The sequence below is a fragment of the Cloeon dipterum genome, chromosome 1 (assembly GCF_949628265.1).
Source record: "Cloeon dipterum chromosome 1, ieCloDipt1.1, whole genome shotgun sequence".
Taxonomy (NCBI): Eukaryota; Metazoa; Arthropoda; class Insecta; order Ephemeroptera; family Baetidae; genus Cloeon; species Cloeon dipterum.
Window position 1 is genome coordinate 31,086,584 of NC_088786.1, and position 16,636 is coordinate 31,103,219.

At 43.4% G+C, this 16,636-nt stretch overlaps 1 protein-coding gene across 6 annotated transcripts in view; it reads left to right on the plus strand.

Annotated features, from left to right (window-relative positions):
• The window catches only part of LOC135934275 (high affinity 3',5'-cyclic-AMP phosphodiesterase 7A-like), a 65,245-nt gene that overhangs the window by 12,757 nt on the left and 35,852 nt on the right, over window positions 1-16,636 (plus strand). For 2 of the 6 annotated variants that reach the window (XM_065475896.1, XM_065475895.1), the window contains exon 1: window positions 9,778-10,127. The exons of 1 other annotated variant lie outside the window; for it this stretch is intronic. In XM_065475896.1, coding sequence (XP_065331968.1) covers window positions 9,876-10,127 — 252 coding nt within the window. In that variant the 5' untranslated portion in view covers window positions 9,778-9,875. Of the gene's footprint in view, window positions 1-9,775; window positions 10,128-16,636 lie in introns of those variants that run through there. 3 more of the 6 variants (XM_065475893.1, XM_065475892.1, XM_065475894.1) reach the window with 3 other exon arrangements.

The following is a 16,636-nucleotide window of genomic DNA, read 5'->3' on the forward strand; positions in this document are numbered from 1 at the left end:
TGCTTATCAGGGTGTCGGTATGCGGCTCGAGTTGGAAAATTTTCTCTGCCGTTCTTAATGAAAAGAGAAAATGACAATAAAAAACTCATTTCCCACAGTCTCATGTGGACGCGTGCGAGAACAAAACACCTCATTGCACATGCCATGACGCAAACTGATGTAGTTCTTTGCAAAAATAAGATGTAGGCCCTGGAGTCTGGATATTGTGCAATCCGTGGTGGATAAAAAAATGTGTTTACTGCTAGGAGAAAAAGGAAATTAGAAAGAAAAAAACGGATATCGAGGCCACAAGAGTGTTTGTTTTCGTCATCATAAAACTCGATGGGGAAAACGCCATTGCTACGTGAGGTTGTAAAAAAACATAATTTTTCTTTTATTGATGTTGCAAAATAATGAAAATATCTGTTTTTGAATCCCATATATTTTATCGAATTTACACAAGCAACCAGATGAATGTGAAATTATTAGAGTTTCACATTGAAAATTAATATTCGCTCTGGTTTTGCAGGTCACGCTAGCATTATAATTAAATTCAGCAGAGTGATTGCCGCCTGCTGCGATCTGCGATTGATAGGTTGATTAAAGCGGCTAATGCACCAGGCTTGCTAAGCACCTCTTTTAGCCGATAATTATGGATCCACAGATGCTGCGTCACGTGGCGCATACTGATGTGCATGCATATTCGCGGGCTAGGCAGTCCAGCTCAGCGACATTGGCTGACAACTCCAATCAACCTGCCAATCGACCCAGTCATTGGCCTCTGGGTCACTTCTCGCTCTGCTCGTGCAATTTGCTCCGCAACGAATGGAATATGGCTTTTGCGAAATTGCGAAATTAATCATTGTTGCAACTTCCAAAATAAAGAAAAAAGATTCGATCAGGGTGGTAAAGCCAAGCAAATGCGTGGCATTATGTCGTATTGCCACCTGATGAATCATTTTTGTTATAAATGAATAAATTTGAAGCCATTATATTTATGAGAATCATTGATTTTCCAATTTTATCGGGAGTAACCGCGAGTCACACGCACCTGGTACATGATCTGTTTTTCCCTGTAAATTTATTTTAATCCTCTCTATACATTTGCCGGCCTGTGTCAGTAACTAAAAAACCCAGATCATTAATGAGCCGTCCAACTTTTCCGCGTTCGTTTTGATGAGAGCTCGCTGAAAATGAGCCGCACTTGTTTGAAATTTGGCAATTGTGACGAGGCGGAAACGGTCGGTAAATTGGCCAGATGTGATTTAGGCCATCGCACGGCATATTTCACGCAAATTTTCACTGCGCCCACGCGCTGATTCGGTTGCCCCCGCTTTGACGACAGAGTGCGTCGGGGTTAATAATTCGCTTGCGTCACCCGAGTGTAAAATACTGTCGACGGCGAGAGGAAAAGGTTATCACTCGCTCTCTCGCTCCCCCGCAATTTCAAAGGCGAAATTTGCCCCTGTGTCGTAATGTGATTTTCCATCTTTACGCGCGGCCATAATGCATCGGGCACACGCGTGCATATGACTGGAAGGGGTGAGCTTGTTTGGCGAAGTGCAACGCCCAATTGCATTAGCTCTTGGATCCGTGAGAGATCTTTTTTTATGTTAAGTGGTTCATACACGCTCATCTGATGCTGATCTACCCTTAACAAGATTCCATTAAAATTGCATCAATTTGCTAGAGTGTTTTAAAAATGATTCTCTTCGATATATTAGGATATAATTCATAAAAAATGGTCGGCGAGTTCTTTTAAATTGAATCCCAAACTGATTTTTCAGTCCTCTTGTATTTTAACAAAATATAGATGATTATTTAAATTATTTATCTTTATATAATTCAAGACGAGCTAAGATCTATTATTTGGTATTCATAGCAGGACCATTTGAATTAATTTATAATGAATTACTGAAGCGTTCAGAAGACATTTAAAAGGGAAAAAAATTCATAATGATAGCCTCGTTTTTATGAATTTGGTTTAAAGGGGGCTTTTTTAAAAATGTAACTTTCTGATTATAATTTTTGTGTAAATCCGTCAGAGTTAACTTTGGCCAGATATATACCATTTTTTACATTTTTGAAAGAAAAGAGAAATTCATATTGGAAATTTATAAGAGCTCACCGTTAATCGATTATGTCTCTTATTATGCAACAACAAACAGCCTAACTTTTGAGACATTTAAAGACGGTTATTGCCTTTCAAAAATTTGAATTCTTCCCTTTATGTATTAAACTAATTAAAATCCCTAATTGTTAATTACAATTAAGACCTTTCATCCTTGTTAGTTCAAGAGCGTAAAAATCAAAATTAAAAATATTTTAGACCTCAATTTAATTCTGTTAAACCTTTTGTTTAAAATACAAGCTTTGTACTGCTAATCAGAAAATTCTTTTGAAACCATTTTCTGAGAATTTTCATCTGACTTTGAGTTTAATATATTCACGAGGAGTGGATATGAAATTGTTGGCATATTTCATCAATCTGCACAACATCATCATCGATCAAGGCGTAAAATCGCTGCCGCTGCGCTGCGCATCTCGACCGATCGTGCAACAACGTGGGTGCAAAAGTTTGGCGCGATGGAGCAGACCGGCCACGCGGCGCCACCTGTTATCCAGCCGAGTGGCAGCCCCACCGGCCGACGCACCTGGACGTGTGTCGCGCGCGTGGCATTGGCCGCGCCACCCAACCAGCCCCTGGGGGTGCACTTAGGCCGGCGGGCGGCGGCAAAGAGAACGAACGCTCTGCTCGCTCTCACATGCGGCGAAATTAGTCGACGCGGCGTCATGTCGCGCAGTACATGCGTGCGCCGGACGAGTGCTCGCGAATTGAAGGACGTGAAATTGAAACTGCGTTCCAGAGTCATTTGCGTTGATGGAAAAAATGATTGCCACTTTGTGAGACGCGCAATTATTTTTTCCAATCTCGCCGCTAGATTTATGCATGATTAGGAAACCTGGTTACGATAATCTCTTGTGTTCCTTGTCTTCCAGATGGGCATAATCACGTTGGTGCCGTTACTGGGAAAATTAAATTTGTGTTTTAATTTTTAGATTTAAAAAAAAGATATTGGCTCATGCTTCGAAGTGTTAGCTCTAGGGAATTGCGAAACCGCACGGGTTTACAAGAACACTAGCCATCCATCAAAATCCGCTCTAGCAGCTTGCAATGAAATTCATCGTAATCCTTTCCGCCGGAGCTCAGAGAAAACCAAACAAAGTCAAAATCCGAGGGAAGATGATCTAAGTTAAAGTTCACGAAATCATCCTCAAAGCCAGCACGGCAGGCGACTTTTATCCCTATTTGAGCACGAATTAAAACCTTCGTCGGCGAAGCCTTCTACCCTTAGATTTCGTACGTCCGCACGCTTTAACTCTTGGAATTAATTTTCTCAGGCGCGCACAGCAGTTGCTTTGAGGGTTAAATAAACACCCACGTACCTGTCCCAGGCGACGCCGGCAAGGAGCGCCTCGGACGGCTTTCCTCAAAAGGGATGGCAATTTTGCGGTGGTAGACACGCAGGCCTGCTTTTTGCCGCTGAATCCCCGCTTTAGACAAGCCTCTCCATAATCCTTTGAAAGTACACAGCGCACACATACACGCTCCAACAAGCGCGCAGCAGCGAGAGAAAAAGAGACTGCTTGTTCTTTTTTCCTGCTTGCGACATCCCGATATGTCAATATCGTCGTCGGCAGAGTGGCTTTTCCAGCAGCCAGAGGAAAAAACGAGAAAAAGGAAAGCTGCCGGGCCGACGAACACTTTTCCTGAGAACACCGGATTTATTGGATCCATCCACTTTTTCCACCACGTGCATGTTGTTTCATTTTGAGAAATCTTTGAAAAATGTCGGAGACTTCAGCAAGGATTTTAAATATGAGACCGAATATATAACGTAACCAATAATCAAACTGTATAATAATCGATTTAAATGAAACTGTATAATAAGCACTAGTTGATGTTCACCCCTTGTTTTTCTGTAGTAAATAATTAATTTTATGGACAAATAGCTTTTCCTATATTTCAGCGAGTTAAAAATTATTAAATCCAATTAAATGCATTACATTTCCCCAAAGTTGAACCAGAATATCGACCAGATCGTGCTAAAAAAGCTCCCGTGTGCCGCAAACAGTATTAATGCAGTAGTCGGAGCAGCCAACTAATCCCCTTTAAACTTTAATTTATGCCTGCCGTATCATATTTGTCCGTATATACGTGCGAGGAAAAAGTGCACCGGGCGAGCGTACGTATACGTAGTACGCTTTCCAGCCACTTTCCTCGTGTGCCGTGATAATTGGATTTGTTATTAAACGAGCGCACGAGCAGAGCGAGTTGAGCGGGTTGCAGAGTTTTGCACGCCGTGCTGCACAATGGAGCGACTCTCTGGTAATTGGCGACTACATGCGTGTGCGAGCGTTTGTACGTCTGTTCAAGGAGGCAGCAAAATTGATGACACACACACATATAAGCTGTCCGACTGAACACAGGAAAAGCTGCTGCGCCGCAGCTCCACCTGCGGCGGACAGCTCGGAAAAACTGCGTTAGTGTGTGTGTATTAACGGCCAGGGCACGCGGGCATGAATATATATTTGATTTATGTTTGCGTATGAATGGCTGAACGGAATTAATGGAATTTCGGCATGTTTGCGCGGTGGACGTGAAATTCGTCTCTGTTATTAGCGTGCGTGTGTGCGTATTGGAAACGGATTTTGTCATACTTTCGGCCTGCGTCGATTGAAAAGGGTGCTCTCGCTGCTATGCGAATTTTTCCGTGTCCCGCAGAGCTGACGACACATTTTTCCAATTCGGTAATAATGCTGCGCTGTTTGTCAATGGAAAATGTCAACAATCTTTTTCCCGGTTTTACACACGTCGATGTACAATATTCATTGAAAAAATTTCGGTTCAGGCGAGATTCGAGAGAGCGAAATGATTTTTAGTTGTTTTTTTCCCAGAGAAAGATAAGAACCAGCTTTGAAACTTATCAACATGAAAGCAAGAATTTCTGGCGGGAGATTTCTGCAGTCGTAAATTAAAACGGCCGCCTTGTGGTGCAAACTTTAGGATTCCTTGCCGGTGGAGAAAAAACTTGGCCAGAGCCCTCTTTTAATGAAGCAGCGCCCGCGAGTTTGACGAAGTTCATTTATTCGCGGCGGCCTGTCAGAGGACGGACGATATTGTGCGGATCAAAATTAACAGCGTGCCGCCAAGTTTGCAGGTCGGAAAAGAAGCAAAAGTTGGTCGCATGTTTAAAGACGGTGGAAGCTCGCGGAAAATGCGGCGTTCACCGATTCGGCACGCCTTAATCAAACTTGTTCAAAGCTCGGGCAAATTATAATTAGTTGGTGGCGCGCGCGTGAGCTGCGTCAGTCAAATGATTAATTACAGGGCCGGTTGGCGGCGGGCGCATCCACCTCGCGAGCGATGGACGTACGCGGCCGCTGAACGAATCTGTGCCCAGTGAGGAGCAATTTTCGCGCCAGGGGTATCCTTGACTCGTCCTATAAGTAATTGTCAACGATGCCATTCTTTCGTGATTGCCGAAGGTAAATTCTCAGCCGATATTAAAGTAAAATGTTTGCACATTACGGAAATCCAGGAAATTAAATTTCCTGCTTTGCAACACTTGCGGCTTTTAAATAATTTGTTATTTCATTTAGCATTTAAGATCAATTTTACACTCCTCGGGAATAATAAAAAGTCAAACCACAAAATGCAAAAAGCAGATCATTAAAACACTCTTAATTAGTTTGAATCTACACACTACATTATGGTTAAAATGAAACGGAGAGGGTATCCAGTTAAGTCCTCTAAAAAGCCAACTCACCGACCAGTTACGAATGCCCTTAGTGCTTGAAGTCACCAATAGAAGGCGCCATCAGTTACTTGTGATTTTAAGGAACTTCCGCTGATATTTTTTACTCAATTCTGCCACTGTGTATTCATCTACTAAAATTGTTTCTTTTGGTGTTCTAAAACAAAACAAACAAAAAAATCGGTGCAGTCAATCGCCGTAGAAATGTGAAAAATATTTTTTCAAAATAAAAAAATCTTTGCTGACGTTTCTACAGCGATTGGCTGGACTGATTTTGGTTTTCAACACATCGAAAGAAAACATTTTAAGTGAAGAATTTTAAGCAACAGGATTTAATCTAAAATCGCAGCGGAAGTACCTTAAAATCGAAAATAACTATTCATGACTTCAAGCAAGTGCTTTCGCAATTGCTGAATTGCTCCAGAATTTTGTTTGTATTATCACATAAATAATGTGATTCACAGCAAAGAAAATAAGAAAAAGGCTACGTGTAGCCGAAAACTGATAAATCATCGTAGTCATATCAAGTTCCATTTAAAACATATTTTTGGACTAAAGATATCTACTGGGGCAGCTAAAAACCATCACGTTGATTCAAATTTTGGTTCGTTTACAATCAATGAGAACAGTATCTAATCATTATCGGCAGCGTACTGTAGATACTAAACTTTGCAAGTGGAGCATTTTGTCTTGGACCTTTGAAGGAGAAATACATTTTTGCAGGAGCCTTTTCGCCTGCGTGCAATTTAATAAGATACGGATATAACCATATTAAAAAAGAGGTTTTGAAAGTGATTGTATTACCTTGAAGGTAACGGAGAAATCTATAGTTGTTGCTATATAAACTAAAGTGCTGATAGCGAGATCCCTTGAGAAGTCCATTGAATTCGATATGTTCAACATGCCCTCCAATTCCATAAATGGCTTTCAAATTTGCTCCATCCAATTTATATAATATGTTTATTAAACAGAGTGTTGTTTGCAGCGTGCGATGCACGTTTCAGGCAAACGCAGGTGCCCCATCTGGTGCCTGCCCGCCCGGGTTTGCTTTTGTGGGCGGGCGAGTGCCGTATCGATCGTCTACCGTAAATATCTGTTAGCAGGATCCGCATCCAGAGCAGCTCCGACCAGCAACCCCTTCTTTCTTCCCGCCGCCGCTCACTCGCCGGCGCGCGTCACCCCATAGGACAAGGTCTCCGGGGGTCGTGTGCGGCGGCGGCAACGGGCACCTGAGTCCGCGGAGGGTGACTTTCTGTTTGTCTCCGCACAACCTGCTTGTGTGCCTAGCTCTCCACGACCCTTTCCGCCTGCGTGCAATTTAATAAGATGCGGATTCTTTTGCGGCTGGAAATCAAACTTGAAAAAGCCTGGTGCTTGCTTTGTGATGTTATGACGGACGCTCTTCCCCCGTCGGCCGCGTGCGTCTCTCGCACTCTGCTGTTTGATCTTGGCAGGTGGAATTTGTCTTTTGGCTCGACCGACTAGCTCTCCTCTCTGATTTCAAATTAATTTGATGGTCGCAAGACAAAGACTTTATAGTACGCCGGACAAGAAGCTGACAAGTTTTCAACCGCCTCATCCAGCGGCTGTTGAGTAAACGATAAAACTCACAATCGGCGGTGCGGCGTCCAAGAGACATGTTCGTTTAGGCTTTACAATTTGTTTGATCTTTCTTGCTGCGTAAAGAAAATAAGACAAGGTTTTAGATTATGTTGTGATGAAAGGAAATGTTGCGCTGCCGGTTTCAAAGTTTGTACCAATAACCATGATCACATTTTTCCTTATACCCCTGCAGCTGTTGCCGCAGAGATGGACAAAAACCCGACAAAACTTATACAGTTCGTTAAATCACAGACCGTTTGTTGTGTTTCTGCCGGAGACAAATCAATTGAATGTAAAAAGGAGGAAAAGCTCTACACAACTCACAAAAAGTGAGGTGGCTGTATACACGAGCAAACTCTTGTCTCTGACGACTCGGCAAAAACGCTTTCTGGTCTTCTCTCTTCCTCCTCTCTCATATTTGCATCACAATAAAGACTAATAACGCCGTTGAACATAGCAGAAATAAAACTTGTAATCCCTGGCGTGCAAACTCAGCTGGAAAAAAGAAAAGATTTGAGAGGGAGCGAGAGACGACGCTGGGGTTTAATCAGCAGCACTGGCAAATCCTCCTTTCGCCACAACGGCGAACACGGGAGGTGTCATTTTTCTGCGATTTCTCGCGAAACCGACCAGCGCGTTAAATCATCCACCCGGGGATTACAGCCTCGGTGCTCCAGATGATTGACTTCTTTTGTTGACGCCAGTCTAATTCGGATCACGCGGCACTGGAGCTCCGCCAACGCCACGAGAAATTCGAGCCCGTTTTTCATTTTGCCTCGTTGCTTTCCTGCTCCATTGAAAAGTTGATTTGCATCCGATATTTAAGCATCCTGTACTCGTAAAAGCAAACAGGCTCCCGTTTTTCCGTCATGACAAAAATAGTCTGACAATATGCGAAAAAAGATTTATCTGATCTCTGCGCAGGTTTTATTCAATGCTTAAATCACCACAATATCAAATTATAGTGTGGAAAATAGTATTTTTACTCACAATCCCCCGATAAAGTGCGACAATTGGGACAAATAAAGCTATTAAGAAACATTTCTAATTTCTGATTTTCTCCTATAAAATAGAATATAAATTTTGGAACCCCTTCTCAGACTAAGTAATTCATCTAGATGTTCTGGCGGTCGAAATGACGCTGATCTCCCGTAGTGCACGATGAGCTTGTCGATGAAAAGGAAGACGCGAGATTTGCTGCAAATGGCAACATTACGCCGCTCACAGACCCGGCGTGTGAGCAATATCGTCTTCCTTCTTTTATCGCGTGCCAACCATTCAGGCTAAATCTCTCTCTAGTGGCGAATATTTCCATCGGCAGACTCTCGTCGGAACGAATCTGAGTGAGCAACTCATCCCTTGGATTCAACCCTTGAGCGAGCGCGAGATTTAGCAAAACGGGTTCATTTGTTTGATTCGAACATTCCCTTTTCTGGGCACATCAAAGGGGTTGTTCCAAATGGCCTTTGGTTTTCTAACAGTTTGACCTAACGCAAAGGCATCCGGAGAGTCAGTGATCCTCATTATTGCTGTGCGTTTGTGGTTGCGCTCAACATCAAAAGCTGCGTGATATTCCGAGGGCTCGCCATCCAAGCAAGCTGCGGCCTTTGTCAAATATGCAGATCATTATAAACGCAGCACCTAACATTTATTCTTAACAAGCGAATATTTTGATTTGGTATGCGGATTTAGAGCAATCACTTAATTAATTCGATGTCCTGAGGGATTTTTCTAGATCTTGATATCAGTTTGAGGAATCTTTTGAAATTTAACCAATTTTGGCAAACAGACCAAAGAAAACGCTAGTTCTATATAGTAATTAAGGGCTTGAGTCTTTTCCCATAGTTCATTCCAGCTGGAATTAAGCCAGAGTAGACTAATCAATTTTGTTTTGTTAGGTCAAACTGGATTTTTTTATAAAAAATCACGGAAATAATCTAAAACTAAATTTGTTCAACAAAAGATCCAGGAAAAAATTAGGAAAAAATTTTAAATTGAACTGGTAGTGTTCTAAATTGGCATCACGCCAGGTCAAACGCGCAGAGAACGCGGCCAAGGTCGAGCCACCCTCGCTGGGCAACCTGACGCTAGGCGCGGGGGTGCATGCACGTGTGAGCGTGTGTGTGCTGTGGTGGCGGCGGCGGTGGTGTGTGCGCCCGCGGCGGCCGGGCTGCGTGCGAGGCCGTTGGCCGGCGACGTGACCCACATCGGCGGCGCGGCACTCTCTCACGAGTCGCGCTCTCCAGGCAGGCAGGCAGGCAGGTAAAGCGAGAGCTGCTGTGCTGGCTGGCTGGCAGCTGGGCTCCAGCAGCAGCAGCCAGCCGCCGAGCGATAGTAGCGCGGAGTATCGTGCGGCGGCGCTGGCCGATGTGTGGGAGTGCTGGCTGGCCAGGCTGGGGCAGGCTGGCTGCTGCCTGCAGAGCTGGCGGCCCCAGTGTGTAGCTGGGTGTCAGCAGTGGCGGCCGCCGGTCTCCGATGCGGCCAGCTCCTCTCCACGACGACCCCCGCCGGCCGTCGGCCTCGTGCTGCTGCTGCTGCGGCTGCTGCAGCCGGGGGCCGCGGCCACGCCGCCCCCGCCTCGCCCTCTGGCTGCGCCGAATGCTGTGCCTCGGCGCCGAGGCCGCCGGGGGCGGCACCTCGTCGCCCGCCTCCTCGGCCACCCCCGGCGGCCTCAACGCGGCCAGCGACACCATGTTGCTCGACTCGTCCGACCAGGAGCTTGTCGTGGTGAGTCCGCGGACACCTGTCCCGCGCGTCCTCCTTACCCCTGGCACCGGCCACTCCCCACCCCTACCCCGGCGGACACTCCCCTCCGGGTGTCCGGGGGTGCTTCCACCTCGGACGCTTGATCCCGTTGCGAATCGCGTTTTCTGGGTGCAGGAGAAATTTTTTGATTCGTCTTTGATAAAATTATAAGAAAGACATAACTTATTTTTGACACTCTTTCTTAGCATAAAAAATCACATTAATGAAATCTCGAAAAGCTTTGACCACTTTACAGCATAAATTATTAAAAGGACAACTATTTTAAATAGGAAAAGACCATCTATTCTGGAAAATTGCGTTCTTTAATTATACTCCATACAGCCTTTCAAGAATAAAAATTATGAGGAAAAATTACACATGTCTTTTTTACTTTTTTTCAATTTCCTCGGTGTATAGCGAGCGTTTCATTTTTCCGCATTTCTACAGAAATGTTCTGCTCTATATAGGTATACACGGAGCATGCTGTATTTTTCTCACTAAACTGTCATTAAAACCAAACAAAAATTATTTTAAAACTCAACAAGAAGCAGTAGCAGCTTTAGATTGAATGGGACATCTTCAAATACTCGCTATACGGGCGAATTTTTGCACTTAATACCTAACCCACTTACATTTGTAGTACTTGGGCTTTTGATGGCAGTTTACTCCACCCAGAAGGGAAGCATTTACAGACAAACTTCGAGTAGTTGCACATATACTTGCTTACTTTAGCTCTCTCCTAATTTCATTACAAGATTTGTTGTTTGTTAAAACGTCCTTCAAAACAATCAATCTATTTCTAATTGCTCATGTCACAAAATAATAAGGATGATCCAATTGTCAATGCTGGGTATGTTGCAAATAATAAAATTCAATGGCTGTCGAGTTTGCTTAAAGAGACGATGCACATGAATCGCCCCATTGTCACTAATCGAAGTTTGTTTACCATGTCAGCGTAATCTACAAGAGCGATGAATGGGCATTTAAATGCTCCCCCACCAGAACCTGTTTTAAATATCAAAACACTAAATAAAATTGAATCGAAATTATCATTACATTGAAAACGAAAATAACGACTCTGTCGTCAAAAACCCCGTGCGTGCGTGTTAAACAGCAGGCTGAACATAAAATTGCCAGCGAGAATGGGCCGTGGGGCAGTAAAACTGCTCTTGGCGAATGCTAATGGTGCTTTAAAAATAATCACAACTGCCGCTCCACTTGATAGCAATCATTCAGTCTGGAAATTTATGCACGCACCAATCATATGTAAGTAGAAGGCAGAGCGGCCCGGCGGCGGCGGCAGCATCTGGGAAATTGTGTTTTTCATACGCGTGGGAGCAACTAACTCGTTACTATTTCGCAGCTCCCACGACGGCGTTTCCACTGTGGAAATGCGGAGCAAAGAAACTAATTTGAGCTGAAAGCAAAACGACGCAACCCAAAGAAAGTTAGGCGCAGGGTCAAAAGTGAATGAGAGAATGAGCTAAAATGGTCACCGGCCCCGAGTCTTTGAAGCCGAGGGGATGAATGAAGCAGCAGCCCTGGCGAAGGGCGCTTTAATCACACTATATCGCCCCTCGGCTTCGATCGATCCACACCAACGCACGCAGATTTGTGCAAATTGCTGGCGATTAAGGGCGTGAGCAGATTTTGAATGGATAACCTTTTTGATTGGCGCCATATCCTGGATCGCGGAATTACGTGCGAATGAGTATCAATAGCAGTCATCGGGGCCGCTGCCTCGTTTTATTAATTCGAGGGTTCGACGTGTTTTGATCATTGCTCCGTTTAGGTATCTGAACATGCCCCTCCAATTCATTCAAGCCATATTTCCGCTGTTTGAATAAAAATGCGCTTGTGAGCAAAATATTTTACAAATTCAAATACTATCTTGAGGATTTTTTGGTCAAATTTGAAGAAAAATGAAATCAACATCATACGAAATTTTTATATTCTTCTTATGACTGTTAAAAAGAAAAAAAAATTATTTTTTAATATTTAATGTTAAGCATAGATCTTTCAATATTAATTTAATCAGATTTTCCTGCCTATAGCAATATTGGCTTTGATGTTTCAAAGCTAATTTTCTTGGCAACTACCTCACTAACAATTTACCTTTCAGTTTCCCAAGTTTAGTATTTCATCATTAATTACCTTTCCTGTCATACATGAGCGTAGCATTTTGATCCGCGCGCTTACGCTATTGACACAATTAATTACTCTGTCTTATCATCATCGCATTGCCACAATTGGCACCAGATAAAAGAACCCGTGCTTTGAGCAGCTGCAGGCAAGAGAAGTCTCTTCTATTTCACCCTTGCCCACATTCCGCGCGAGCCGACGACTATCTTTGCGTCTGCACGGTGTTTATTTACGCTTTTATCAAGTTTGCACTTGATCGCGATTAAGTTACAATACACATATAATTGCGCGCTTTCCATTCTCGTCCTCCTCCGCTGATAACAGGGAGAATGTAAGAATTTGAAGCGTGGCCTTGAATTTGAACTATTTGCAGACAAAGAAAGGTTTTCAATGGAAAGTGCACCTCGCTGATAAGGACAACTGTGTTGTTGTTTTCTGCAATTGACTCCTCTACCTAATTAGGTTGGAATGTAAATTAGTTTCAATGAATATTATTTTAAGAACTAAGTGAACTAAAATATCACCGAATGAAGTCTAAAAATAGCGAGAGAAAGCCAAGAGAGGGCGCAATAATTCTTTTAAAAAATAATTTAAATGGGGCAAGCAATTTTTCCGTGGATAGTTTCTTTAACTTTTATACTTTTCTACGTCTGATATCCATGATTTTCCTTCCTGAAAAAAAAAATTAATTTTCTATTGCTACAACATTGGAAGGGCTGTAAGTGTAAATTTTTTTCAATAAATGTTTACACACGTTTAGAATGTGTGTGGAAAACAAAAATTTATACTTTTTGAAAGGGTTGCTTGTGAGATAGCAGGGGACACTCCACTGTCCCGCTTAATACTTGCATATAAATCGGTTTGGTTGGGCTCCAGACTCTTGCCAAAAGTTCGAGCGAGCGGGCGAGCGTTTTAGGGCAGTGGTGCGAACTAAATCGGCTGGCTGCTTGTCCAGCTCGTCTTGGCGAATGACTGTTCCCACTTTCAGAAGAGCAGATTTGCTGCAGGTCTATATGTGCACATATTCAAATGAAACGTGCGCGCGCGAGAGCGAAATCCTCTTTTCGGCAAGTGGTGCGGCCGGCGCTGTGTACTTTATCTTTCCGCCTGCAAACATGCTAATAGCCGTGCTCGTCCGAGGAACATGTTTGACCCTAATTCGTCCAAAAACCTGCTGGCTCGCTTGCGTTTAAATGGCTCACGTGCGCGTCGCACGGCTCTTCCCATTTTATCTGCAGCACCGAGCAGAGACTCGCCGACAAATCATATTCCTGTTAAATTAAACATCAAAGTTTGCGCAATCGCTCTTGAACACTTTAATCTCTTCGTGTCGAGATACGCGCAGAATTGCGATGAATTCGCCGCGTGCTGCCGCGCATCCCTCGTAATTTATTGCAGCTCTCGGGATGCGAGTGGGCCGCACTTGGAAATTCGGCCCTGAAATGAATTGGGAAAATTGAATAGTCATAAAAGAAAACACATTCTCCGCATTCCAGCGTTCGGTGATAGGATCGGATAAATAAAGGTATACACGATTGAAAATTTTGATTGAGCAAAATCGGCTTTTGTTGTAACGTTAAATGATTTGAGAACTCTTTGAGTTTTGAAAGGCTCGGAGAAAAAACTAATCTGATTGGTATATAATCGCTGATGATGAAATTGAGCGCTGCAATACTTTTAAAAGACCTGAAGTAGATATTATTTGAACAATGCAGCTTATAAGAAAGAATAAGTTACTCCTCTCTGGAGGAGATAAACAGTGACTCAGATTACGAGATCTCAAGATCGCTGTCATTTAATAACTCAGGAAAACAGATACAGTGTCTATTTTAGCTGCATTAGTGGGATAAATGTATAAATCTGTTGAAATGAATAGTCTTTAAATGAAAATTTAACACGTTTGAAAGCAGCGAGTAAACTTTATAGATAATAGAGAACAATAGAACAGTTCAAAATCCCACTTCTGTTTTTTTATATTACATTTTGATATTTAATAGTTTTTGTCTAAAACCTGAACGATTCAATTTCTATGTCTATAAAGCTGATTAAGGTTTCGTAATGAAGGCTTGTGACCTGTGTTGGAGCGCCGAGCAAATTAAGGAGAGCCCTTCTTAAATCAGACCCACCTTTGTTACTCTATGTCATTCACCTCGAGCCCAAAAAGGGCAAGCTATACGCCCCACTTTCGCTCCACCGAAATTTCTGAGCAAAAAATCCCTCTTCAGGCGGGTGCAGTGCGTCTCCACGTCGGCCCTTTAATTGGCGAGGCATTCACTTCTGAAAAGCTCTGAATGCGCAAATACCAGCTGAAAGGATTAATTTGTCACGCCGACATGTTGGATGTTTGACGAGTGAGCGATGATTTATGACGAGATTTGCGCTGGACCACTCCTTCGTTGGCTCGTTTCGGAATGCAAAGTCGCTCTCACGCATATATACTTTTTGCTTCAAGGTTGCCGGTGCATTTATATAATATATATGTTCTCTCTCTCTCTCTCTCTCTCTCTCTCTCTTCTCTCCCTCCACACTCAATTAATGCAAAATCACGTGCCTGGCCCCGAGTGCAGTGGAAATGAATTAAAAACGTGAATCGCCGCGGCTATTTTCCGCCCGATTGTTATCTGCGCTCAGTCGACTAATTTGCTCAATAATCGCTGCACGACTCCGCAACGACGATTTGTATGCAGCCTCCACGCACCTTTGAAACTACACTGACGCCTCTGTCATAGCAATTTCGCTGATTGTGCGTTATGTCTGTTTAATAATTGTAATTTTATGTGTGTACGTGCGCGTCTCCGTGTCAACAGCGCCTTTCTGCCTGTCCTGCGGTCAGTCAGACGTGATGCGAAAGAAAACATCGAACTGCATTGAATGCAATGCACTATGGGATGTGATTTGCGTATATTTATGGAATGAACATACACATCACTTTTCAATAAGGCGTGTCGGAAGGAAGAGAAAACTTTCCTTCTGTGTAAATTTCTGTTTATTATTGGTAAGCTTGGAAGGTGATCAAATTATCCAGAGAACTCGTATTGTTGAGCGCATAATTTGCGGCACTTGCTAAGTGAGAACCGAGCGAATTTGGGATCGAGTGCGGGCTAATGTGAGCCTCCGTTAGACTCTTTTGCATAGCAATGACGAGTTCATTCGGATCTGGGTAAATTCCGAAAACTTTCCGACTCGCTACGTGTTGCTTTGCGCACCTTTCCACCATGCGTGAATTAATTTCACGGGACGAATATCTAACGTTTCAAAAAAAGACCCCAGTGCGGGACTGTATATGAGCTGGTCCTTTTCTCGATGGGCCTCTTAAGATGCCCGAGCGCTCATGTTATGTGTTCGCGATGTTAGAGGACACGGATTTTTCGCTATCAGGGTGTCGCCTAACTCAAAAGAGGTGAACCGATCAAAAAATAAATTAAAATCGCGAGTTAAAATCAAACTAATTCTAGTTCACAGAAGCACACTTGCTTAAAATACTTTTTCCAGCCCAACTTCCAGCCTGGGGAAAACGCGCGCTGATGGACGATAAGCAAAGTACGCTCTGCTCGAATTTTGCGTTGGAAGAAAACCGAAACATTGCCTGCTAAGCGCCAATAAATTTTAAATTCATTAGCCTCGAGTGAGAATAAGTAAAAAACGTATAGTCGTGTTGCGCCCGTGACTCACATTATTGCGAGGGGGTTCCTTGCTCACGATATTTTTTAATCCAGCAGCAGCAGCACCGATCGAACGTGGAAGCAGGTTACGGCCGGCGCTTTGAATTGTGCGTCCATTGCGAAATGGGTCAAGAGTGCGCGGCTTTATAATTCCCATCAACGCATGTTAACGTGTCATAACATTGGAGCACGCAGCAGCAGCAGCAGGCAATGCACGCAGACGTGTAAACAGCAGGGGACCACCCCGCGAGAAAGGGAAATCCTTCGCTTTTCACCTCTCCGCGGCACTGCTTCTTATTGCTGTTCGTGCTCGGGAACTAAATTGAATTAAATTGAACGAGTCGGTGAAACTGGATCTGCTAGATTTCGCGGTACTTGCGTAAGTCTATATCTCGATCCTGTAAATGGATTAGTTTCACGCAACGTTCGCCGAAAGGGGTCAGGCGGATAAACAAGAGCCACGGATAAGAAGCGCGCGCGCTCTGAATGAAAAACCGAGTTTTAATGGTGCTTATCGGTCATTAAAAAGTGCTAAAAGCAATTTAACGAGCAATCATGTGTGAAGTCGATTGGAATGTTGTTCAGTGAAACAAATTGAAAGCTTTTGAGATAAATATTTATTAAAATTACAACTGTGTGTTCATTCCTTTCGTGGAATGCTACTTTAGTGCCGACGGTTTTTATTTT